At 40.7% G+C, this 27,654-nt stretch overlaps 1 protein-coding gene across 2 annotated transcripts in view; it reads left to right on the top strand.

The window, feature by feature from the left end:
* Window positions 1-3,474: 3,474 nt before the first annotated feature.
* The window catches only part of tmem65 (transmembrane protein 65), an 87,170-nt gene continuing 62,990 nt past the window's right edge, over window positions 3,475-27,654 (top strand). Inside the window, exon 1 of one of the 2 annotated variants that reach the window (XM_043688531.2) lies at window positions 3,475-4,034. In XM_043688531.2, coding sequence (XP_043544466.1) covers window positions 3,719-4,034 — 316 coding nt within the window. In that variant the 5' untranslated portion in view covers window positions 3,475-3,718. The remainder of the gene's footprint in view (window positions 4,035-27,654) is intronic. The other variant, XM_043688532.2, reaches the window with a different exon arrangement.

Genomic DNA, 27,654 nt, shown 5'->3' on the forward strand with positions numbered 1-27,654 from the left:
ATCTCTATGACTTTATAATAGATGAGCAGGATCAGAACAAACAGGAGAGATTAGAGTGGAAAATAAAATGTCCTGTAGACATGTAGAAAGACAATAATTCTAGTGGGAGGAATAGGAGATGAAGAATGAGTGATGAAATGTTAAAGTGGTTTTGGAACAGAGACTCTTGATGTGTGTTGTACGCAATATTTAGAAATAGCGGGACAAGTTTAAAACAAATGGGATCCTTAGCTTTATTGATTGAAGTCTAGATTTAAGAAGCAAGAAAGTGATGCTAACCTTCATAAAACATGTCAAAGTGCCAGTTGGAGTATTGTGATCAGTTCCAGGCACCGGAGTTCAAGTATCCGTCCCGTTTCCCTATCCCTGTGTTGGTCAAAGCAAAACACTCAGAGACACAGTATAGTGTTACCTCCTTCATCTTTATTCCGGGCCCTGGAGGGAGAGAGAACGATCGCCCATGTGCACAAGACATGAGTTCTCAGTCTTCTCTCGAACAGCAGTTTCTTAATGAATTATATAGTCATTTACAGGGTGGAGCATCCAGGTAAGGCAACATACATATTGAATGGGTGACCATTACCATCAGCGAGTGTCAATAGTAAAGATTAAGCCATCTGCTGTTACACAATGAATGTTCTTAACCTTGTTAACTGGATTCACATAATGGATACTTTTCACTTTGTTAACTGACTTTACATACGAATACTTCTTCATATTGTTAAATGGCTTTACATTCCCTTTGCCTCCAGCACCTCATTGTTTACTGCATGTTCTTATCTGATCCGCGCTGTGCTAGCCGAACCTTTTGTTTCACAAAAACTCAAAACTTAATTCTTTCCCTACTAACTCACACGCTATAAACTTTCTCACAGGAAGGTGCCAAAACATTGGTTGCTGCACCAAATTAATTGGTATACTGAGATTTACACAAATCATGTTAATGTTTCAAGTCCAACAGGATTCTTCTTTGGAAATGAAGCGAGCTGAAAAATGACAGCAATAGCATAAAAACCATCATTTCGAAGCCACCATCAGTCTGAAGAAGTTATTATCAGACTTGAAATATTAACTTCCTTTCTCTCCACAGATACTGCCTTACCTGCTGAGTTTCTCCAGCCATTTCTACTTTTAATTCAGATCTCCAGCTTTCACAATATTTTGCTTTGACTTCATGTAAATCATGATGAAATGATTAATTATATGAGTAAAAGAGAGAAACCACCAGTCTCTCATGAGCATGGGAAGAGAGAGGTATAGACATTACATTGGACAAAAGAATTATTATCATTCGGCCCACCATACATGCACTGAAATAAAAAGCCTTACTTAGATAAAAGAGACAAGTAGCTCAGAGATTGTGTCTGTATAAACACCCATCACCCAGAGATATTCTCAACATGTATCTCAATGTGAAGGGAGCAGTATTGATATTAAGGAAAAGATAAAGCAGATTTAAAGGATGAGGGACATCAGTTATGCAAAGAGACTGATAAAAAGCTGATCTTCTCCATTGAGCAGAGAAGATTGAGATGTTATAATGTTCAAAATTATTAATCGCTTTGAAAGACTCCATAAGGAGGAATGATTCTAGTAACAGGAAGATTAAATCCCATTGAACATAGATTTAAGATAATTGATCAAAGAACCTGAGGCGACATGAGAAAACACCTTCGCCAATGAGCTGTTAGGGGAAGTTATTGAGATTTTAGTTGCACAGAAAGAGGTCTTCCAGCCCATCCTGGTCTTATGGTCTTATTGTGTCCACTTTGGTCACTCTGAGTCCATTTTTCACCACTTGGCCTGTAGCCTTGTGAAACAAAAATTATTTTCTGTCGAATCTGTTCAGAGATGTTATTACACACCTCTGGAATGGGTGCACTTACAGTCATAGCACGGAAACAGACCCTTCGGTCCAACTCGTCCACACCGACCAGATATCCCGATCTAATCTAGTCCCATTTGCCAGCACCTGGCCCATATCCCTCTAAAACCTTCCTATTCATATACCATCCAGATGCCTTTTAAATGTTGCAACTGTACCATACTCCAGTATTCCTCTAGCAGCTCATTCCACACATGTACCACCCTCTGCGTGAAAAAGTTGTTCCTTAGGTTCCTTTTATATCTTTCCCCTCTCATCTTAAACCTATGTCCACCAGTTCTGGACTCCCCCATCCCAGGGAAAAGACGTTGTCTATTTATCCTTTTCAAGTCCCTCATGATTTTATAAACCTCTATAAGGTCACCCCTCAGCCCCCGACACTCCAGGGAAAACAACCCCAGCCTATTCAGCCTCCACTTCAACCCAGATCTCCTGGTTCAGAGGTAAGGTCACTACCACAGCAACATTATACTTTGCTCACCTAAATAGTTCTTAACTGCCTTGGGAGCTTTCATCTTTTCCACTGTTTAAGCAGTGAAATCCTGATATCCACAACACTCCGTGTGAAAAATATCCTCAGATCCCTCTAAACTTGCTGCTCCTTACCCTAAAACTTTGTCCCCTGGTTAATGACTCCTCTACTAAGGAGAAACGTTTCTCCCTATATACCGTCTCCATGCTCTTCATTACTTTGTATACTTAAATCAGGTACTCCTTCAGCCTTCTCTGCACTAAGGAAAACTACTCTAAAGGAGTCTCTTCAGGTTGAATCGCTGCAGTCCTGGCAACAATCTAGTAAATCTCCTCTGCACCCTCTCTGATGTAATCACATCCTTTGGTAATCAGGTTCACATTGCCTGAAAGAGTGGACGAAATAAACGCAATATTCATAATCAAAAGAGAACTCAATCCATTCTTGAAGGACTACACCAAATTACCAGTATCAGCCGATCCGATGGACTAAATGGCCTTCTGTTCGGTTGCCTTCTATCCTTGCTAATTTTCGACATCAACCGAAAAGCAAGAGATATTCTTGCTTCAAGCAAAGCCATAAGTCGAAGTGCACAAAACTATTTAGTCATAATCAGACAAAATAGCAAAAGTTTATCAAGTGATTAGTCCAGTGCACGAGTCTGATGCTCCTGGTCATGTAAAAACATGATACAAAACTAGCAGTTTCGTCTTTCTGCATTCGTGCAAAATGGGCGGTTCGGAAATCCATGAATGGAAAGGACTTGAGTGAACGCAAAAACCTAGGTATAGTTCACGCCCTGCGAACTGCTGCCGATTCATTGTGAATCAGGTTGACCTCTGACAGATCATCTGCAGACCTCACTTTCTCCTCTGACAGATCATGGCCGTTCCAATTGGATGATTGACAGGCTGCTGAAGAGGCGTGTCAGAGTCTGACATCACTGCGCCTGCGCCATGACGCAGAAGCGCTCCCTGGAGTTGTAGTCGCGCCCACAGGGTTACTGATACAGGAAGGTGGAAAGGACTATATGTCCCTGAATGCCTCGCGCCAGCATGTTGGGGGTGGGCCGGAGGGGCACGCCTGCGCATTGGTGCTTCGCTCAGCTGTTCATTGCAGCCTCTGGGAGTTTCCAATGTGTCAGATTCTGGGAGGAGGGGTACTCGACTTTGGAATTTACAACCTCCGGACGTTCGATTGGAACGTGGTGTTGGTAGCGCAGAGAATGATACACTGAGGCCGAGTTGCCTCTTCAACCGGGGCGGCTGCAACCTTCCCCCAATCATCCTGCAAGTCAAGACTTTTTCGTTTTATTTTTCTTCCTATCCTCTTACGATCGCTTTCCATTCTCTGCATTCGCCATGCTGCAGCTGGTCCCTTGTCTGAGGAGAGTTTTGCGACCCGCCCGGACTCTGGCGTGTAGCCTGGGCTCTGGAAGGAGAAGCGAAAGATGCCCGTTCCTTCTCCCTGCCCCTTCGTTGCTGTCCTGCCGGAGCACCGTCGCCCCAGCCGCTGCTTTTTCCCCGCGCTGCTTCGGCACCCATTCGGCCAAGGAGCCGGTGGAGCCCCTGAACACGGCGCAGGGAGCCCGGGATTTTATCTACAGCCTGCACTCGAAAGAGAGGAAGAGTCTGTTGCAGGAGCTCCAGAGATTCGAGGCCATGGCGATGGCACAAGGTAAGGGAATGACAGTGTATGTGTGAAAAGACAAGGACACTGTCTGACTCGTCAGAGCGGCGTTACTGAGTTTCTGCCACGGGAGAAAAGAGCCACTGAAGTCGTGGTTCTGTCCCGGGTGGAGAGGGGGAGTTGTGCCCTGACAGAGGCTGGGTTGGGGAAGGAAGCGAACACCTGAACACAGGAGCTGTGGACGCAGATGACTGGACAGGGAGGAATATGGTCCAGCGTAACTTGGGGAGAGAGAGAGCTAGAGAAGTGGAGACTTTCAAGTTACTCAGGCAGGGAAAAGTGCTCGAATCAGCAATGGGGCAATTAAAGTCGTTACTGAATGTACTACACGTAATCATTGTGGAAGAAATGAATTAAAGTAGGTTACTAAAGATTTAAAACTAAAATACTGCGGATGCTGCAAATGTAAGAAAAAGCGCCCGAGAAATTCAGCGGCAGTCAATATCCGTGTAGAGAGTGTTCATTTTTTTGACACCTCTGTTATGAACTGAAGCTGGAATGGAAAAGTTGACTTTGCTTCCCTTCCCAAAGACGCTGCCAGAGCTGTTGAGTTTCTCCTGCTCCTTGTGTTTTTATTATTGAAGATTTAATCTATGACTTTGTCCTTGGAATGCTATTTTTAGAGGATCTGTCTGCATCCCTTCTACGTTTGTACTTGCATCTCTGAAGTCAGGCTTTGACAGTGCTGGCACCAGGACCAGAGTTGGTGTCTTCAATTTGTTCTAGAGCGTTGAAATGGCAAAGGGGATGGAATATGTACATTGGACGAGTTTTTGAGTCTCTGCTTGATAACATTGTATATTGGCTGTCTTCAGATTACTGCTCTTTTAAATGACTTGACAATTTTGAGTACAGGTAGAACTTGCGCGCGTAAACATGCCTTTATCGGAGCATCAAGCTCTGACGCTTGGTATTTGCAGTTCTTGGTTTGCAGATATACATTTCTCTTGGGTTTCTTTATAAACTGGAAGAGGAAATTTATTTTTTGGCGGCGAGGTTAAAAATGAAATGGCTCATTCTGAACTGACTAGTTTTCCCATCTGTTTGTTTTTCTTCTAGTTCCATTCCAGTTGCATTCTGACTTCAATGATGGAATATCGAAAGCGCATGGTTCCTTCGGGTTACATTTCGATATGATGTGTTTTGAGTGCATAGTTATTAGTGTAATTACAAAGAGAAACAAGTTCCGGAAAATAATCAGGGGGCAATGCTTTTCTGAGGGAAATTAGAGTCAAATTTATCTGCAGGGACATAACCGAAGCGTGACAGTGCGACATGGTCCAGTGCGCCTGTTAGCTGTGTTTCGAAACTCCGTCAGGTACTAACTTTACACATGCTTGGGTATATGAGGGAGTGTGGTGGAGGGAGGAGACTGAGAGTTCGATCTTGGGGAATGAGTTATATGTGTGACTCTGTTTAGTTCAGTGCTGCCGTGTGAGACTGAGTTGATCACCTGTCGGACATGTGGATGGGTGGTATTGGCGGCGGGGTTACCTACTGCTAGTTATTTTTTCTGCCTCAGTGGCTGGGGAGCGGCATCTGTGGAGGTACAGCGCTCCCAGCAGCCCAAGCGCATGTGAAAGACGCTTATGGGCTCCACTGCGCCTTGCTGCTCGCTCTCCAGCCGCTGAAAGCACCGGGAGACGTTGGTCCCTTATCACTAGCACTCACTTGTAGACATTTGTATATAGTAATTGGCAGATGAACCTTCAGTTGTGGAAACAGGAGTCAACGTTTCACTGCCATCCTGAATGTTAGGGGAAACCTGTTGCATGGAGAACTGTGCTCTTTGACTTTACTGTACCATACCAGTAGTGTGTGTGGGTGGGGAAGGGGGCTGGAAGGATGCTGGTTCAGACTAAGGGGTTTCAACTTTTGAAAGTTCTTTTGGGGGCAGAGGACTGCAACAGTGTTCAATTTAAGTGACACAGGGTTGTAATTTCTGGGTCTCTAGCTAATTGATATGTGTGTGTGTGTGTATTGGAAGATGTGAATCCGTTTGAGCTGATGATGCAGCACCTCAAAGACATGACAAAATACTTAAAAGGTTCTTTTTGTTGAAAGGCCTTGCACACAGTACTGTTGCACTTTATCAAAATGCCGGCTACAGTCAGTAGCTCTGGATTTGACCAAATGCATCTGGTTGTAGATTCATGTGCAATGCTGTCTGCATATTTTGAATCTGGCCTGAAAATGTCATATGATTACTTTTATTGACTTATACAGTAGCATAATGTAATGGCTAAGTGTCTTCTATCTGTAAACTGAAATGTGGATTTGTTTCCTACCATCAACAGTTCTGAGGGTGTGTACTGTTACAAATCTAATAATGCATCATTTCTAAGGGTGTGATTTGCAGGTATCTGAGTAGATGTTGTTTGTATTTGGGTTGCTGGGTTATAGGGCCTGGAGTGAATCCTTCGTTTCTTCACTTGAGCATGTGGTGAGGTCTCCTTTTCCAGTTTTATAAAAGTTTACACCACAACGAGGTTAGAATCCCTGGTCCTCACATTCCACCTGACCAATCTCCAAATCTAATGCATCATCCTCTGTCACTTTTAGCATCTGCAGTCTGCAGATTCCCCAGCGCCAAAAAGAGATTTAATTCCCCACCCCATATGCTTTCTGTAGGGACTGTTCCCTCTGCAACTTTCCCGTTAGATCCACACTCTCCACCAACCTCTCCTCCACACATGGCACCTTCACCTGCAGCCTCAGGACATGCAACACCTGCCACCACACCTTGCCTCTCGTCTCTGTCCAAGGCTCCAAATAATCATTCCTAGTCTGGCAGAGATTTACCTGCATTTCCTCTAATCTGATTTACTGTTTATGTTGCTCCTGATGTGGTCACCTCTACATTGGAGAGACTGAGCACAAACTTGGGGACCTGTTCAGGGAACATCTATGTTCTGCATGCTCCAATCAACCCCAAACAACTCACAATTGCCAACCATTTCAACTCCCCCTGCCCTCATATCTCCAATAACATGTCCATCCTGGGCTGCCTCCTCCATCATAATAAGGCTATGTGTACATTGGAAGAAGAACACCTCATTTTCTGCCTAGGAAGCCAACAGCCTTATGCCCTCAACGTAGAATACACCAGCATCCAAATTTCCCCACCTCATTCCAGGACTGCCCTCCATCTCCTCCCCACCATTGACCTGACCTATCTGTCCATTTTCCTTTCCACTGGCCAATCCCATTCACCACCTACCTGCATCCACCTATCATCATCCCACTTACCTCGGTCTAGCCCCACTCACTTGCCTCTCTTTGTTTCTCAGCCCCCTTACCACCCTAGCCCTGATGACGTGATCTGCCCAGAACACCAACTCTCCTGCCCTCTTGATGCTACTTGACCTGCTGTGTTTTATCCAGCGCCACGTTTTATCGACTCTGACTTTCCAGCATCTGCAATCCCCACTATCTCCAGTTTATAAAGTACGAGTTGACTAAGGCACCTGTCTGCTAACATAATGAAATGAGACATTAATTACTGCGCTTTGTACTGATGAGACTGTTTGGGCGGTAACTTCAATAAGTTGGAAAAAAGAAATTTCAGATTGAGGAAAACTATTCTGTGCAGCTGTTGGCCTGTAGCCTCTGTGTTTGAAGTGAGTCGAGAGTCGGACGTTGGAAAAGCAAAGCAAGTCAGACAGCATCTGAGGAGCAAGAGAATTGACGTTTCAAGTAAGAGCCCTTCATCAGGAATGAGGCTTGTGAACCGAGGGGGGTAGGCCTTGGGAGGTGGGGGGTGGTGGAATGTTGCTGAGAGTGCGATGGGTAGATGGCAGCGGAGGTAATGGTGATAGATTGGAGTGGATAGGTGGGAAGGAAGATGGGCAGGTCATGAAGGTGGTGCCGAGTTGGAAGGTTGAACCTGGGATATGGTCTGGGGAGGAGAAATGAGGAAATTGGTGAAAAGTAGATTGATGCCATATAGTTGGAGGGTCCCAAGGCAGAAGTTGAGGTGTTCTTCCACCAGGTGTCGGGTTGTTAGGGTGTGGTGATGGAGGAGGCCCAGGACCTGCATGTCTTTGGTGGAGTGGGAGGGAAGTTGAAGTGTTCGGACATGGGATGGCAGGATTGGTTGGTGCAGGTGTCCTAGAGACAGCATCTGCAGTCCTCTCTTTCTCGGTGCTTGATGTGAGACTATTCAAACATATTGTTGGGAGTTGCAATAAACTATTATTAATTTGCAAGTTTGAAATCTGTGAAAGTTTGATTTATATCGACTCATTGTATGGCATCGTGATTCTGACCTTGTGAGCCGATCACTTATCTGGTAATGCACTGTCAGGTTCCTGATGAAGCTGTTACTTGTTTAATTGTCATGTAATTTAGGGGACCCTCTTGTGGCACAGTGCTTCTGCACTCCTGCACTGGGATGCCCAGGTTCAAGTCCCATCTGTTCCAGAGATGTATAATAACATCTCTGAACAGGTCGATTAGATCTATTTATAGATCTATTAAAGCAGAGCACTCTGATTTTTTTTTTTTTGCTTCCAGTTGTTGGTACCTTCTGTCTTTTTTTATCCATTTTTAAAAATAAAATTTTTGAATTTTCTTTGTCCATTTGTGACTAAATCCTCATTTGTTTATTGAGATTTAAACAGAATCTCTTTTTAAAGCAACTCAAATTCTAGAAAATTAAATGAATTAGTGGCTCTGTCTTCCTGTCTGGTTGCATTATAGATTAAATTCAGAAACACTTGTGATAGGACAATTTGCTTTTGATCCATCACATACGGTTACATCATAATTTTCAGACGTAAAATGTGTAATGTCCTTGCATAGTAAACATATAGAATAATAAATGCAATTGCTCCCTGTAGTCTCGGAGACATAATACTTGATGATCCTTTTTAAATTATTTTATTGAAGAATGTTTTGTTGAGCCCAAGTCATGTACGTTGCCCTTGCTGTTTAGTCATGGCATGATGTATGTTATAATAATATCTCATACTCTTCAAAATGCCAGTATTCCTTTGAAAAAAGCACCAGATGCTATCTTGTTTATCATCATGATCTGTTGTCTCGGTTCCTACCTTGAGTGCTTTGACCATCTTTCGTGAATAACAAAAATAAATCAACAGACATGAATCATACACCAGACAATCAGAGCAGAAGCAAAACTGCGCAGTCAAATTTTGCCCTGGCACATTCATCCTTAAAATTGTCCATTCCAGGTATACTTGACGATGTAACTGAATTATTCTTTTACCATTTTTAAATAGTGTATCAGGTATTCCAAGTTCATATGTTTTCAGAAATTCAATGTATAGAAATTAGCAGGATAAATTATTTTAATCCACTGCATGTATTTGGGAAGGCCCCAGTAGATTTCATGTAGTTGTTTTAACTGTATATTATGTTATTAAACAATTAGTTGATAACTGAGCAATATATAAATGTAGATTATTTCTTTTAATCTGTTTCCGGTCTTATGCACAACCTTTCTTAGAATTCCGCAGAATTTTTTATGGGTTTAAAATCCAATTGAGGCAAGAGAATCTAAGATGTTTGAGCCCTAACTAAAATAAATGTAAGGGATTTTTATTAGTACGCCAAGAGAGCTGATGCACTGCTCAAAATGATCTATAATGTTTCGGTTAGTAATAAGAGAGAAATTTGACTTGGAAAACTACCATTATTGCTTGTTTGGAAGATAGTTTACAAATCTCTTATTTGATTAAGCTGAGACATCATATTTGGGACAGTAGTAAGGAGTTCCCTCTTGGATGTAGTAGAGCCTGATTCAGCTAACACCGAAGCGATATCATAAGTAGAGCATCATTTTTCTAGCAACTAGAGGAGTTTTATTCATTCTTGGGATTTGGTTGTCACTGGAATTTATTTTTGATTGTTTCCCTTGAGAGTGTAGTGGTCCATCTGGTTTATGTGCTCCCATTGTGCTGTAATGGACAAAATTCCAGGACTTGATGATAAACAAATGGCATTATATATCCTAATTGTGTGTGTGAGACTACAAAACAATGGTGTTCCTAATCACCATCAGCCATGTCCTTTTGTGGTGGTTGTGGTTAAAGAGGTGGCAATCAAGCAGCCTTGGAGACCTGTAGACTGTATCCACTCTAGCAATCATACACCAATGCTGGAGTGAGTGGATATTTTTAGCTGGTGAATGAGTTGGTCACTTAAATTGATGAGCTTTGTCCCATTTGTTGAAGAGTTTTGTGGTCTTCAACACACCAATCACAATTGACTTGATCGCAGAGTCTCTGATAATTGATCTCACTACCTGCCGACATTCTTTCATCAGCTGCATATTGATTGTCATGTCACTGCATAACCTCTGCTTCTGGAAACTCTGGGCAGAGAAATGCAGTTTTGGTTAAAATAGTACATTCTATTTGAGCAAGAGCCCTTGAACACAATTTGTTTTAAATCCTTATTGAACTTCTATGCTGCTTATGATGAACAAATTTTTTTTATTTCAAAAATATACTTTATTCATAAAATTATTTTGATCTCTATACAACTGGTCATGCCATTCTTGTGCACACATTACATTGCTTTACATACAGACATTGAAATTTATTTTTCCTATATACAAGTCTGTACATTTACTATCCAGCTCTTCTGCTGAGGCATCAGCAGAGCCCAAATGACTGAGAGGGCCCCTTGTTCTTCTTAGGCAGGCAGATGTTACATGGTGGTCTTTCCCCACCATGCCTTGGCGGCAGCTGCCCCAAGCTTCAGCACATCCCTCAACACGTAGTCCTGGACCTTGGAATGTGCCAGTCTGCAACACTCAGTCGGGGTCAACTCCTTCAGCTGGAAGATCAACAAGTTTCGGACCACTCAAAGAGTGTCTTTGACCGAGTTGATGATCCTCCAGGCACAGTTGACTTTCGTCTTGGTGTGTGTCCCGGGGAACAGACCGTAGAGCACGGAGTCCCATGTCACGGCGCTGCTCGGGACGAACCTTGACAAACACCACTGTGTTCCTTTCCAGACGTCTTCTGCATAGGCACATTCCAGAAGGAGGTATGTGACAGTCTTCTCTCCCCCCCCCCCCCCCCCCCACTCGCGGGCAGCATGCGGTGCGGCAGAGAGTCTGGGCGAATCCTCTATGCTGCTGTGGGGTGTTTAATTTGAGGAAAAGTCCTGCAAACAGTTTTATATCTGCCTGAGGTCATTATTTCCCTTAATGTGAAGTGGACTATACAGTGAGCTGTCAGACTTTGCTTGACTTTGGGTTCCTTAAATGCAACTGAAAACTAAAATCAAACAAGTCAAATTGAGTTGAACTATGAACTGTAAGGATAGGTTAGAAACTTAGTACAAATGATCAGGGCTGTGAATGCACTCATATTGAGATTGGGTCTGAGTCCTCCCAATTAAAAAGAAAGCATTGGAACACTTCCACATCTGGGGAAAATACTGGGGATAAAGGATCAAAGGCAAAGGAAAATGGTCCCAAATAAAAAAAATGTGAGTTGAGAGTGTGGTGCTGGAAAAGCACAGCAGGTCAGGCAGCATCTGAGGAGCAGGAGAACAAAACATTGAGCTTTTCCAGCACCACACTCTCAACTCTGATCTCCAGCATCTGCAGTCCTCACTTTCTCCTAGAAAATGTGAGTGCATACCTGAGGACATTAGGAGACAAAGTTAACAGGTGATTTCAGGGATTTGATGTAATATAACAAAATATCATGTTTATTTCAAATCTAAACTTCAGGTAGTCATTGGTGAGCTGGTTACCAAACTTTCTGATAATTGAAGGTAGTCTGGAAATTCAGTAATTGACAAAGTTAGATTTGTGTCAAGGATAGACAGTAATTTCTTTGTTTAAACATTTTGCGTAGATATCAGATTTAGCTATGTTGGAACAAACTGGCTGGAGGCGACCACAGCATGATTTACAAATGGACTTAACTTATAGAGTTAACTGCTATGTGAAATGATATTGAGCTGAAAGTTAGATCAGGCAACAGTGATTTTTGGGGACACAGAAGCAGATATTCTTATGTTATATGTCATCCTGTGCTTTTGAAGTGAAGTGATTTAAGAAACCAAATAAAAACAATGAAGACTTAAGCTCAATATGTCTTTGTGAGATAGCATTCTCGCAAATGAAGATGAAGTCCAAGTATTGTACCAGCTTATCCAGTCATTTGATGGATTGTACAGAATGAGCAGATTCAAACTACAGCCCAGAATTTGAGGCACTGCTAAGTAATCCACAGTTTATTGGTGTCACCTGGAGACTTGGGTGAGTTGAGGAAAATGAATAATTTTATATACACATGGTTTTGATTTACATAGGACTGAAAATAAGCTTTTCTTTCTAAATTTTTGGGGGTAGATCCTAGGTTGTACTCTAATTCAAAAAGTGATCTTGTTCTTTAAAAGGTTGGAGACAACTGGTGTAGAGTCTTTTGCGTGTTCTTGCACTTGGACCCATCCAAGCACGTGGACAGGATTCCATCACACCTCTCATTTGTAGTTTATAGGGGGTAGATATCCTTGGGGAGCCATTGTAGAATATCTAATCTTTTTAACCAACTCAAATTGTATTGGCATTTATGACAGTCCTTGTCACCGATGGAAAAATTATTAAAACCTGTGAGTTACAAAAAATTCCCCGACTTCTCTTGTATACCTCAAAATAGAGTGCTAGTTCAACCGGTACATTCACTTCCAAAAATACTGTTGTTTTTGTCAACACCTGGGTGGTGACCACCTCTTGGCTTGGCAGTGATGAGGATTTGAGTGTTAAGACAAGTGATAGAATTTCTCCTGTTGTAGGTAGTCATTGCCCATCTCTTGTGAGAAGTGAATGTTAGCAGTAGTGTCATTTGAAGCCTGAATGTTGCCTTGGTCTTGCTACATATGGGCTTAAATTTCTTTGTCATCTGAGGATTATAAATGAATATACTTTTTCCTGAGGATGATACACAGAGGAACTCTTGAGGTTGGGATGAAAGGGTAGCAGTAATGACTCTTCAAAGAGCCAAGCCATGAAGTTCCGCATTTAAACTTAGTTGCGTTGCTTTGCTTTGCGTTTACCCAGGCTTTTCAGAAAGCCTGATGTTCTGTTGAGTGAGCATTATTACTTTCCCCACTGAAGGTGTGATTGATGACTTTTCATTGAGGTGTGGGAAATGTTCTATATCCATTTGGAAAATGAGCCAATAGTCCTGTGTTGTGGTATTGATCATAGGAAAACTAATTACATCAGAAAATACATTATCACCGTCAAAGGACAAGAAGAGCTACTAAGTCCAAAAGGGGAAAAAAACAAGGGTTTAATGTAAAGTTATGCCTCTTTGTAGAGATGTTAACTGAAGACATTTCATTGGCTTTCTTCCTGATTTAAAATTTATTCAATTATAAAAATATTAGGATTATTTAAATTAGCTGATGACAGTTGAATCTCAGATTAAATAGATTGAAGCCTGGAAGATGCCCATCTGGTCGTTGGTATTGTAGCTCAGAAATACAAAGTGTTTTTATTTGGTCATATGATGTCATTGGATTGGTCAGCATTTATGGCCCATCCCTTTTGCATGGGAGAAGGTAGTAGTAAGCTGCCCCCTTGAACCACTGCAGTTATTGGGATATAGGAGCAATGTCAGTGTTGTTAGCAAGAGACTTCCAGGATCCTAACACAGTGATACAAAAGCAACAGTAATATATTTCCAAGTCAGGATAGTGGGAGGCTTGGAAAGGAACTTGCAAGTGGTGAGTTCCCATGTATCTGCCTACCTTGTCTTTCTAGATGGTAGTGGTTTTGGAGAAGCTTCTGTGAGATACTGGAATGCATCTTCTAGATGGTACACACTACTGACTTTGCATTAATGAAGGAGATGTTGTGGATATGGCACTAGTCAAGCAAGGTGCTTTGTGTCACGTTTCTTGAAGATTGTTGGAGCTGCACTCGTCCAGGCAAGTGGGTAGTATTCTATCATGTTCCTGACTTCTGTCTTGTAGATAATGGACAGTCTTTGGAATATTGGAGGTGAGTTCTTTGCTACAGGATTGTGAACCTCTGACCTATCACCATAATATTTGTATCTGGCTCAGTTCCTAGTGAATGGTAACAACAGGCTTTTGATAGTTAGGATTCAGTGATGGTAACCAGTTATAGCCAGTGAACTACAAGAGGCAATAGTTAATGCACCTTGTAATGACCATCTCCAACTTGTCACTTGTGTGGCATCAATGATATTTGAGGCTTTTCAGCCCAAGCCTGGTGCTGTCCAGGTCTTGTTACATTTGGACATGAACTGCTTCAGTATCTGAAGCATCATGGAATGACAGTGAACATTATGGACTCATAAGCAAACATCTCCACTTCTAATCTTATAACAGAAGGGAGGAAATTGATGAAGTAGCTCCAGGACACTACCCAGAGGAACTCCTGCAGAGATATCATGGAGCTGAGATGATTGACTTGCAGTTGTGAAAACTCTGTTCTTTTCTGCCAGGTATGATTCCAACCAGCAGTTTTCTCCCAGTTTCGTTTTGTCCAGACTCCTTGATGCCACATTGTAAAATGCTACTTTGATGTCAAGGGCAGTTACTTCTATCTCACCTCTGGATTTCAGCTCTTTTGTTCATATTTGGATCATGACAAAAATGATGTCAGAAGCTGAGTAGTCCTGGTGGAACTCAAACTGGTCATCAATGAGCTGGTATTTCATTTGGAAGTGTACTTTTGATATCACTGTCAGTGAGCACTCCCATTACTTTGCTGATGATCAAGAGTAGACTGGGGCAGTATTTGGCCAGGTTGGATTTGTCCTGCTTTTTTTGCACATTACATACCTTGGCAGTTTTCCACATTGTCGGGTAGATGCCAGTGGTGTAGTTCTGTGAAGATGAGGAAAATTGGTAATATTTGCACATGAAAAGTTGATAAATTGACATTAAAATATGAATGATTTCTGGAGTGCTAGCAGTATTAGGGAAAAAAAATCTGATTGAATTGGAGGTTGGCGTGGCAGAAATTCCACACCAGAGTCACAAATTTTGGGTGACTTAAGGGGAATAGTGTGCAGAAATCAGAGGGAACCGATATGGCAATGATGCATCGTACATGTGCAAACAAACGAGCAGTTGGTGGGAGGAGAAGTGGTGAATGGAGCTGGTCCCATGGTTAGGGATACACCACAGATATTTGATTCCACAATGTTTGCCATCTATCATAATACATCAGATACTGTAACAGTTCATGTCCCAGTTCAACAAGACTTGTCAGCACTCAAGCTTGGGCTGTAAAGTCTCAATGACTGACCGGAAATGTTCTGTAAGTTCAAACTGTCAATTAGAATCTGTGGCCAGCCCGTATGAGTTATGCAGTTTTGTATTTAACATGTAAGCAAATGGGAGAATTCTTTAGCAAGGGAGTCTGTAATCAATTGTAAAATGATGAATTTATGAATTGCTTCACAAACACTGCTGAAGAGGTGATGCTTGTCTTAATGTAGCTAAGATTAACGAGGACAATATTTGTGCAATTGAACTCGGTGCTATTGAACTTAGCTTCAAGGAAATGGGAGAAGTGATATGTGAGCCAGTGGGATTAAGTAATCAATGAATTCTTATGATTCAGCAGGTTGGTTCTGATGGATTGCAAGATGGCTCATGTTCCTGTTATTTAAGAAAAGAACAAAACGGAACAGTAGAAATAATAAAATTGTGAGCTTCACTTTGGTATGAAAGCAAGGAATCATGTCAAGATAACTGATTACTACTGACAAGTGAGGTTATGCCCTTTTTGATAGGAAAAATGGAAGTGTAGATTATTTTCTAAATTGGGAAAGCGTTTGCAAATCTGAAGCACAAAGGGACTTGGGAGTCCTAGTTCAGGATTTTCTTAATGTTAACATCCTGGTTCAGCTGGCAGTTGGGGAAAAAATGCAATGTAGCATTCACTTCAAGACGGTTAGAATTCAAAACTATAAGTGAACTGCTGAGGCTGTATAAGGCTCTGGTCAGACTGCATTTGAAATATCGTGGATATGCTGACCTTGGTGGGGGTCCAGAGGAGGCTTACAAGAGTGATCCGGGGGATGAAGGGCTTGTCGTATGAGGAGCAGTTGAGGACTCTGATTCTGTAGTGGATGGAGTTTGGAAGGCTGAAGGAGGGACCTACTTGAAGCTTACAGAATACAGAGGCCTGGATAGAGTGGATGTGGCGAAGATGTTTCCACTAGGAGAGACTAGGTCCAAGGGCAAAGCCTCAAAGTGAAGACATGACCTTTTAGAACTGAGATGAGAAGGAATTTCTTCAGTGGTAAATCTGTGGAACTCCATGCTACAGAGGGCTACGGAGGCCAAGTCATTGAGTATATTTAAGATAGAAATAGATCGGTTCTTGATTAGTTTGGGGATCAAAGATTATGCGGAGAAGGCAGGACAATAGCATTGAGAAACGTTAGCCTTCATTTGGTGAAACAGAGAAAAAGAGAGTTCTACACATGCTGGAGATTAGAGTCAAAAAGTGTGGTGCTCTTCATTCATGATGAAGAGTTTATGCTTGAAACATCGATTGTTCTGCTCCTCAGATGCTGTCTGACCAGCTGTCCTTTACCAGCACCACAACTTTTTGACCCTGAATGGTGGAGCAGACTTGATTCACCTAATTCCGCTCCTTCATCTTTATGGTCTTACAGGACTGACTGTTCATGTATGGTGGAAGTTTGGAGATCAGGTTTGGGAGAATCAGGGAGGTTGAGCAGAGAGTTAGTAAAAATGTGGATAAGGATTCCAGCAGTAGTGTGAATGAAGCAAATATAGTGGAGTCAGCAGTCTGTGATGGCGAGGATAAACATTTGAATGTTTAAAAGTTACACTGAATCAAATTTATGCCCTGTTTAGTTTTAAATCCAAGTTGAGATTGGATCTTGAAGGTGAGGGTACAGTGTTTGACAAAAATTATAAAGATGTTTTGGATCTTGGCAGGCTTATGACACATTCATGATTTGCAGCGGACAAGTGATCAGATGACGGGTTAATTTTGTGCTGTTGAAAGGAACATTTTGTTGGCATTCATACAAAATCACTGAAGTGGCAACATGTAATTGAGGAATGGGTTTATGTTAATGAAGGATAGAAATTTGAGATTCTCTCCATGGTGATTATGCTGCAATCAAGGGACAAAAACATTTTGTTGCCATTGGCTATTTTTGAATGGATTGGAATTCAATGGGATGTCACAGCTATACAGGACAATGCTAGGGTTGTTGTGATGCGCACACAACAGGGTGTAGCACTGGCATGATATAAATGAAATGTCTAATCTAGGAGAAGGGTAGTTCACGTGTAAAGCAATGAATCAATTTCTAATTCAAATTTTCTTATCAGCAAAATAAGGTTAAACAGTGATTTAGAATCCCCATTATGTGCATTATGCTCAAACGTTTTGACCCTTCTATCAAAATAAATCATTACCTTGGAAAGAAGCAATCCTATTAATTACCTTTTTTTAGTTTATCTATAGGCTGAAGAATTCAGGCAATCATACTTCGGTTGGGTCTTATTTATGTAAAGGTCTAACTCCCCTTGCTCACTGTTCAGAACCTTGTCATCTTCAATTTAAGAAAAATCCATGCTGAATTGATACTCTTGTATCTGATACATGCTGTATACCAATGAAAATTGGTATGCCAAAATACTAATAAAAATGAATTGCTGCGATGACACTGCATGAGCATTTGCACGTTCCTTAATTGCCCAGTTTTGCTTAGTTTTATCACAATCTATTGATCAGTTGTTGGCTTCAAGGTATATTAATTACTTTTTGGTTTCTTTTTTTGTAGCCATTTTGTATCATGTTCATCCTGCAGATTAACCCAATCTAATTCTGCATTATACTATTAGATTTATTCATTGCCTTGTTCCTGTACTGATATCGGTTTACTTTATGCTTTGGATACAGTTGAAATAATGTGAAGCCATTCAGCTCATTAGGTCTGTTACTTTGTCCAATTTAATTCCATTCCATCGCGTATCAGCATTCTTCATGTCCAAGTCCAAGTCCAACTGCCTTTTAAAATTGCTTAGTAGCTTTCAGTAGCAAAGCAATACAAATTTATTTGTAGCAAGCTGCACTTTAGACATGGGAGGGTTCATGTTTGGATTAAATTCCAACATTAAAGAAAATGGCTATTTCAATCTGTGCAAAAGTAGTGAATTTTTTTGTAAAAATGTTCACCCAGAACTCAGACTGCATGATCACAATATTTAAGGTTGTAAATATAATAAATAAAAAATTGAAGTTGAAACAAATGATTTGTTTGGTTATGAATACCTTAAACTGTGGATGGAGAAAATCTGAAAATGCACGTCTGAGGACCCCTTTGTTTAACCAGGGTTTCAAGAAAATATTGCACAACTACGGCTTTATTGGCCCAGTATTAAAGCTTTTGTCAAATAACACTTGAGAGAGGATTAGCCTGTGTACAGAGAGGAATGTTGAGTAATGTGCTGGAGGATGCAAGTTAGTGTAACTCTAATGTACATCATGTTCATGAAGGTTCCTTGGACAAGTTTAAGCCTCCATATGATGTAAATGTAAGTCAATGTTAGCATAGTAAATATAGATGAGTGAAGACTGTAGTCCATAAGAACATAAACAATAGGGTCAGGAGTAGATCATTCAGCCCACCGAGCCTGGCCCATTATTTAATAAGATTATGGTTAGTTTGTTTGTAGGCTTTACATCACTTTCCTGTCTACTCCTATTAATCTCTTCTACCTTTGTAGATCAAAAAATGGTTTGCTTTACATATTCAATGACCCAAGCATCCCCCACACAACAGGGTGTAGTACTGGCATGATATAAATGAACTATCTAATCCAGGAGAAAGGTGGTTCACGTGTAAAGCAATGAGAGAATTCACTGTGAGAGAATTCCAAACACACAATACCCACTAAGGGGAAAAAAAAACCTCTTCTCCATTTAAATTGGGAGGAACTTAGCCTGACATCAGTTGAGAAAATACTAGAATCTACTGTAAAGGATGTGATAACTAGATGCATAAAAAATAATGGGAGGATAGAGCCAACGTGGATTTATGAAGGGGAGATCATGTTTGGCAAACCTATTGAAGATTTTTGAGCATGTTACTGAAGAATAGATAAGGGGAGCTGCGAATGTAATGTATTTGGAATTCCAGAAAGCTTCTGATAAAGTCCCAAGCTAGTAAATGGAATTGGAGTGCATGGGATTAGGGTAATACACTGGCATGGATTGAGAATTTGCCAGGAGAGACAACCATAGGAATAAATGGGTCACTCGTGGGTTCACAGGTCATGACTAGTGAAGTACCACAAGGATCAGTACTTGGGGACCATCTATTCAAAAATTTATGATTTGGATATGTGGATCAAATGTAATGCTCCCAAGGTTGCTGCTGACACAAAGGATTTTTTGTGAGGAGTCAGAGAGGTTTTGAGGGAAGTTAGAAATGCTGAGTGAGTGGGCAAGGATAGTGCAAGTGGAATGCAAAATGAAAAAAAGTGAATTTTAACTATTCAGGAGGAAGAACAGGAATGTAGAGTATTTCTTAAATGATGAGCTTTTGGAAAGTGTACAAAAGAGTCTAGGTTTCCATCTCCATTAATCGCTCAAAATTACCACATAGATGGAGCAAACAATTAGAGAGGTAAATAGTAGATTGACTTTGATTGCTAGAGGTCTTAAATGCAGGAACAAGCACATCTTGGTTCAGTTGTATAAAAGGCATAATTTGGTCTCCTTAACTAAAGGAGCGTGTACTTGATACAGATGGATCTCATCAAAGGCTTATCAGATGGGTGGGTTATGGTGTCAGGGGAGATTGAAGAGACTGGACTTGTGCTGTCTAGAGTTTGAATAGTGAGAAGTAATCTCATTGAAGCAAACAAAAATTCTTACAGCAGTGAACAGAGTGTAATTATATATACACTCCCCCCCCCCCCCCCCCCACACACACACACACACACACACACACACACACACACTTGTGTTGGAATTTTACTATCCTTTGAATGGCGAATCTTTGGAATTCTCTACTCCAGAGGGCTGTTGAGGTTCAATAATTAGTGGGGGATCATGATGTTGAAGTAGAAGATTAATTATAATCTATTTCAACAACAGAGCAGTTGAGGTGCCAAATGGCCTAACTCCCCCAATTTCCACCCCACCCCCCCCACCTCCTACATTCTTTTTTGAATTGTGTCCTAGTTTGAGACTCTTCCCGTACTCCTGTAAATAACTCCTCAAGTTATTGTTTGGTAAGATCACCTCCAAAAAGGATAAGATGAATCCCATCAATCTTTTGTTACAAGACAAACCCCTCTTTCTCTTCCCCTCTCCTGAAATTGGCAGAGTGAACCTTTCCTAAACTGCTTCCAATACATGCAGGACAGCCATCGCCTGCCCCCCTCAATGCCACCACTACCTCCGTCCCAGTAAGTGCATGATTACAATATAGTAATAAATAGGAGCAGTTTATACTTCCTGTTTCCAGACACTCAGGCAGAGGAAAGTTCTATCTAAACATTGACTGTGTCCAACCCTTTCAAGATCTTGCTGAACAAGCTTGGTAGGTCTGGCAGCATCTGTGAAGAGATATCAAAGTTAATGTCTCAGATCCGGTGACCCTCCTCATCAAGAGCAAGTTCTGAGGATGGATCATCAGACCCAAAACATTAACTTTGATTTCTCTTTACAGATGCTGTCAGCCCTGCTGAACGTTTTCAGCAACTTCTGTTTTTGTTTCTGATTTTCAGCATTCGCAATTCTCTCAGTTTTTCCTTTCAAAATCTTCTTTGTTTCAATCACCTCTTATTCCTTTAAACTCCAGACAATACAGGCTTATCTTACTCACTCTGATAATGGAGTTGATGAATCACATTAATAAACCTCAGCCAATTAGTCTCCAACAATCTTTACTCTTTACTCTTTACTCAGCGAGTCATGAGTTCATGGAATACCCTGCCAGTAGCAGTGGTGGACTCTCCCTCATTATGGGCATTTAAGCAGGCATTGGATAGGCATATGGAGGATAGTGGGCTAGTGTAGGTTAGGTGGGCTTGGATCGGCGCAACATCGAGGGCCGAAGGGCCTGTACTGCGCTGTATTCTTCTATGTTCTATAAATTGGGGTAAAGTGGAGGACATTTTGGGAACCATTGTTCCAGACTCATCATTTTCCTCCCAAGCTACCATTTGCTGGCATATGACATGTTTTTATTGCACATTTTTCTAAAACAAAGTATTTAATTTGTGTTAAAATGAATTCTTACTAATTGTTTCCATTCTTTCCATTGAAATCTGTTCCATGGTTTGACTGCTTGCTCAATGAAATACTCCAATTAGAGATTAATACAATCCTGTTTTCTTTTAACTATGTCCTCTGATTATACTACAGATGCAGTGCAACAGTCAATCAGTCTGTTATCCAATTCCTTAAAATTGCTGTTGCAGGATTCTAATCACCCTTCAACAATCTCTCTTTCTAGTGAAGACATGCACACTTTGCAGAGTCGTTGAATGCAATCCTTCCCTTGCTTCAGTATTTCACATTGCTACATATGATTTCCTTCCAGTAGCTGCAGCATCTCTTTACCTTTGTCACAAAGTGGGGGAATGGGGAAGAAAGGTTATGTTTTTGCCCCACTTTGCTAGTGTGCTTGTAAATAATATACCTCAAAAGCTAATCGACAGACATCAACATAGTTCACAGTTAGGGCATGGTCCAGGGAAGAAATTATTCATTTTTGGTGAAGATGTAAATGCAGACTTTTTGTTTCTTTGTAATTCACTCAAGAGACTGAGCCACGTTATGGAGTAATTGAAAAGATTTGTTAATACTGGGAGATAGATCAAATTGACTACTTTTTTCAGAATACCATAGGTTGACTGTTTTAGAATGTTGTGGATTGTCTTAACTAACGTGTTAGAAGTTTTCTCAGCTGTTAAAATATCAACAGAGTTTTCAGTGCAGGTTGTTGGAGATGGATTGCCCTGAAACCACCTGAGTGGGATTGAAGGTCTTAATAAATGTGTTTGCTGTTTTTGAACTTTGACATTACAGTACATCCACTAGGTATGAAAAGGCCTTGCAGAGCCTCATAAATAGTGTTGGGCAATACAGCTTGGCAGAGGCATGTTCTTTCCTGAATGCTCGTTTCACTTATTTGTAATATGGTGACAAGAATATGCACAGCATTAACATCATTGATTTCTGAAAAGAGAAGATTATTGTTGTATACAGTTGTATAAGACTTTGGTATGGCCACATTTGGAATACTGCGTACAGTTTTGGTTGCTGCCTTACTAGAAGGATGTGGATGCTTTGGAGAGGATGCAGAGAAGGGTCACTCGGAGATGCTAGCTATGAAGAGAGGTTGAGTAGACTGAGGTTGAGGGAGGAACCTGATTGAGGTCTACAAAACCATGAGAGGTATGGACAGGGTGGATAGCAAGAAGCTTTCTTCCAGTGTGGGGGAGGGGGCGGGGTCAATTCCTAGGGGTCATGAACTCCAGGTGAGAGGGGAAGAGTTTAAGGGAAATATGCATGGACAGTTCTTTACGCAGAAGTTGGTGGGTACCTGGAACGCCTTGCCAGCGGAGGTGGTAGATAGCGTTATGTAAGATGGATCTGAACAGATACATGAATGGGCAGGGAGCAGGTTTAGATAGAGGATCTGGATCGGCACAGGCTTAGAGGACTGAAGGGCCTATTCCAGTGCTGTATTTTTCTTTGTTCTTCAATTTTTTTTCAAAATTCAGCTTTCCATGTATCACAACACTTGATTTGTTTATTTGTTGTTGAATGTGGTTGTGACCCTTCAAGTGCTGCATTCAAGTTGTCTAAATTTAAAGAGACTTGTGTAGGAATGCATATGAGGAGCATTCTCATAGAAGGTTCATAGCCAGGCTGCCCAAGTGGGCTGCTGCTTGCCAAGAACCCATGCAGGCTCTGGAATTGTCTCTTTGGCTGCAATTCAGATATTACAACTGTAAGTGGCCTCATTCCCCTTGCCCATTCTGCCCTTGTCAATATCTACTGAAATTTTAAAACTTTTTCACGGGAATAACCTAGAAATTAAATGGACGAAACAAGGAAAGCACCCAATGCTGTTGTAGGTTTTTCCAAGCATGAAAATATATTTTTCCACTTATTCTACCATCAGTCTTGAACATGAGGCACGTGTGGTTGAAAAACTGCAATTGGGCAAACTTTTCAATTTTTCATTGTTGATGTGCAGTGTAGAAAAGGAAGGCATGGCTTGATATAGATAAAAGGAAACCTTAGGAAACTGGAATAAGATATGAGAGAAAAGGCTTTTTTTTAAAACCCTGAGTTAACCACAAAATCTGGTGCTGATTTATTTGAGAGGCTTTTGAGTGTGCACAATTTTAGGAAATTCGTTAGAGGCTCACACTAAATCACAATAAGCAATGCCTGAAATTTAAAAATGAAACAAGTGCTGGAAATATGAGAGTTGGGTAGATTTGTGGAATGGGAAAAGTGAGTTAATGTTTCATGTCTCCAACCTGTTGTCAGTTTGAGGTATGACGGATTTCAAGCAAGGGAAAGGTTGGGGCTGTCAGGTGGTGGTGATATTAAGAACTGCAAAGGATGGAAGGCTGGAGAGATCAAATCATGACACAGGTGATGGGGCAAAGCTGAAGTTTGAACAATTAAAGAAACAGAAGGTTGGTTTGGAGAAGATGCAAATGGAAATGGCAGAATGAATTGTATTGGTTTTATTTCCTTTTCTTTGTTCTGAACTGGGAAAAATTGAGTTTTGTTTTCAATTTTGTTCCTACCCTCACCTTCATATGGTCCATTTCAGATTCTTCCACATTATGTATAATCCCCATTTCTAGGGATAATACATTGACAAAAATTCACTGACTCTCTCAATCATGTTGGCTCTTTTTTTTAATATGTTGTGGGCTGAAAGGATCAGTTCAATGTTAAGATTTGTTTTTATCTGCAAGGTTCACAAAAAAACTAACTTTACACAGACTTTTTGTCTGTCACAACAATCAAACCTAAGGGGTCTGCCCATTAGGTCGCACACAGCAATAAAAATGAAGACTTGAAGGAGCCATGTCAGGATTGAGCCACAGTTCTGGAATCTTTAGTGCAGTGGAAGTGTCCCTATCTCTTGCATAGAAGTTCCATGCTCAAAGTTTGGAATGTAATGGTCACAGAGGTGTGAAGCCTCAGAGCTAGTGACGTGAAAATCGAGTTTTGTAACCCCACCGGGGATTGGGGGAGCACCACCTGCAGATCGAGAAGCCCTGCTTGAAAGAAACATTAATGCAAACATTCTTGTCACTTGTATTTATTTTTAGATAGTGTAACAGAATATTTGCAACCTGAGGTTTATACAAAATAACTTGGCAATCTGAAAAGATCAGTCAGTAAAGCCTTAAATATTTCGGGCAAGGTTGTAATATACAACAGATGGGTTTGTCAGTATGTTTTGCTGTGCCAGTGAGAGAGCTTTCAGATGTAAACCTGAAGGAGATCGGTCATAAGTCTGTCTTGATCATCACCATTGATGTTGCGGCTGTGAGATAGTGGTTTAAATATCAACCGCAGAATTCAATTGGTAATGGTATTGTTACTGTGCAAGGTTAAACAATCATAGATTTTAATAACATTGTGAAAGACCTTTTAAAAGAAGTCATCCCTTGTGCAAAATTAAAGCAATGGCAGATTTACATTCTAGATGGCATTCAATTTTCTATGTTTTTGTTAAATGAGATGCTGTGCTGCATTTGGTAACTTTATCCTCCAGGCAAGGAGGATTTACTCTAAACCTTGCTATGTGCTGTATCAAACCAGTGCTTGCAGTTAGTTTTGAAAATAGACAGTGCTGTTCTGGCTGTCAGCTTGGTCTGTTGCCCCCTTGCCTGACTTTAGGATGAGCCCAACCTGCTTTTTTATAAATTGCCAGCTGCACAATGAAATTGGATAATACATAAACAAGCACCAACAAAACTATGCCAGCAGATTTAACCAAACTGACATTTCCTAGCTATCTGTTGCCAACAGCTCAATAATAATAATAATACCCAAAACACCTTCTTTGGCTGATCACTTAAAAATAGCGAAGTGCAAGAATTGCAGAGCAGGTTTCTAATTAGCAACTTAGATTAAAAAGAACTTGATCTTTGCAGAATGAATATACATTTTAAGTATTTTCTTGCTTATGAGACAGGCAGATAAAAAACCTGTGTTTTTTAAAACAGCAATACATGGGTTAGCCTGTGACTGTCCTAATTACAATGTATTTTGATTTTTTGGGAAGGTTTTCACCTCCGAAGAAGGAAAAAAATCTGGTAGAACATGCTGCTGGACACTGTGATGGAGTCTCTTCTGTCAGATTCCTTCAGTGCAAATTAAATGTTAAAAACAGATTTTGATATTGAGGACTTTAACAGTGTTGCTTTATGATAAAGCAATAGGCAGAAGGACACAGACCTGTAATAACAGTGCTATTAGCGTTCTATGGCCAAAGCCTAGGTAACTGGTCATGTTTCATCAGTGTAATTCTAGTAAATGAACTGCTGCAGGTACAAAAACTAGTGATTCATCGAGGGCTTATATGATGTACAACTTTTTTTAGAGTCCTGACAGGATTTCAATGACTTGACATCACATTATGCAGTGATATTGAAGCAGATAGCAGAAAACCTAGTTGAAGAGTGAATGTATTATAAAGTTTCTGAAAATCTTGAGGGAATTCCGGAGTTTAATCCTTGGCAGCTTCAAGGTATAATAAACTCCCTTGTTCAATTCCCATCACACAGGCAAGAATTTCAAAGAATATTTACTATTTTTATAAAGTTTGTTCAAAAATGTCAATTTGTAATTTTAATCTTGCCCATTTTGTTACAAAAAAAAGGTTTGTTCTATCAATCCTGTCCCATTTCTTACCTTTAAACATTCACTCCCTCCTCCACTGGTGCACAGGAGCTGCAATGTATACCATCCACAACTCCCTTTCCATTCCCACAACCACTTCAGTATAGAAGGACAAGGGCAGCAGATACGTGGAAGCACAACCAGCTGCAAGTTCAGCTCCAAGCCATTGAACTATCTTGAACTTGGGTCGACATCGTTGTTCCTTCAGTGTTGCATGGTCAAAAATCTGAAATTCTCCTTTTAATAGCACTGGGGCAGTAGATTCATAGGTGCCAGTCTCCTCTCCAAATCTCACTGTCCTGCATTGCTGGATCAAAATCCAGAAACTCTCTTTCTAACAGCCCTTCAGTGGTTCATGAATCAGCTCAACTCCACCCTCTCTTGAATTAGGGATGGGCAATAAATGCTGTCCGAGACAAGGATGCCCACATCCCATGACTGAATTTTAAAAATTCAGGTGCTTCAGGCTTCACTTCAAACTAGAATTTTGCTTTAAAACCTGAATTGGTTCTGTTGAACATTTCAATGGGACATTGATGATTCATAGCTATGCTTAAAACAGTCGTCAGGTTTACAAAACATTCCTATTCTTGGGATAGGAAGAATTATATAATAGATTAATCTAAGATATATGGCAGAACTAACTTTCTTTCTCAGTTTGTTTCCTTTTTTGTACATCTTCTTATTTGAATCTATTGCAGAGGCATTAATTCATTACCAATGATTCATTACAGATAAACCTATGTTAACAAATTATATCTTAATTATTCAGGGTTTTATTTCTGACGTCCCTGAGCAAGCAGGCACTTTCATTGACTAGACAATGTGAATGGATTGCACCAGTGAGTCCAGCAGTGAGAAACCACTTTGAAGAACCACATTGTCATCATCCATGCCTGCTCAGTGTGATGGTAGCTTCCTGAATTCTTCACTTGTCAGGTTTCCCTTGGTTGCTAGTATTCTTAATCCAGGAACAGAATGGTGCAGGATGGGAAGGCCACATTTGTATAAAGTACTGAGTGGGATACTACATTGCCAATTTGCTGTCCTCCAATTTATCAATAGATATTAAAGATACCACAATGTTGCTGTTAAATTTGTATGGAGACTTCTTGCTGTTGGCCAGTTTCCCTGCCTGGATCAGTTCCATTTTAAAAAAAAAATTCATTGATATTTAATTTCATTGCTTGTGGGAAGGAATGCATTAATCTGCTGCCCAGTTTCTTCCTTACCCTTCAAGGTGATTCATTGTGTGAAGTATTTTGACACTTTTGGATCGTATATTGTTTTTGTTCATGTATATTTTGGATCATTCTATAAGTGAATCCTTTCTCTCTGCATTGGAGTGGGTTTGACTTCTCTAGTTTTCTTTGGCCATCACTCGGTTGGGGCAGTACTCAGTGAGTATGTTTCAAAATAATGTAAAATCTTAACATGGTGATCTTTAATTACAGGTTTTGAGTTGCTTGTAATGCAATATTTTGCCTCAGTTCTTCAGCAGTCTTGTGATATTTCATTGGTGGCTAATAATATGCGGCAGTGTTCTCTGGTGTAACTTGAAATGGCTGCAATTTTTAGATTAGATTAGTTAATGTGGAAACAGGCCCTTCGGCCCAACAATTCCATACTGACCCCCCGAAGAGCAACCCACCCAGACCCACTCCCCTACATTTACCCCTTCACCTGCACATT

This window comes from Chiloscyllium plagiosum, unplaced genomic scaffold (genome assembly GCF_037043375.1).
Source record: "Chiloscyllium plagiosum isolate Xiang-an unplaced genomic scaffold, Cpla_swu_hap1 HiC_scaffold_4, whole genome shotgun sequence".
Classification (NCBI taxonomy): domain Eukaryota; kingdom Metazoa; phylum Chordata; class Chondrichthyes; order Orectolobiformes; family Hemiscylliidae; genus Chiloscyllium; species Chiloscyllium plagiosum.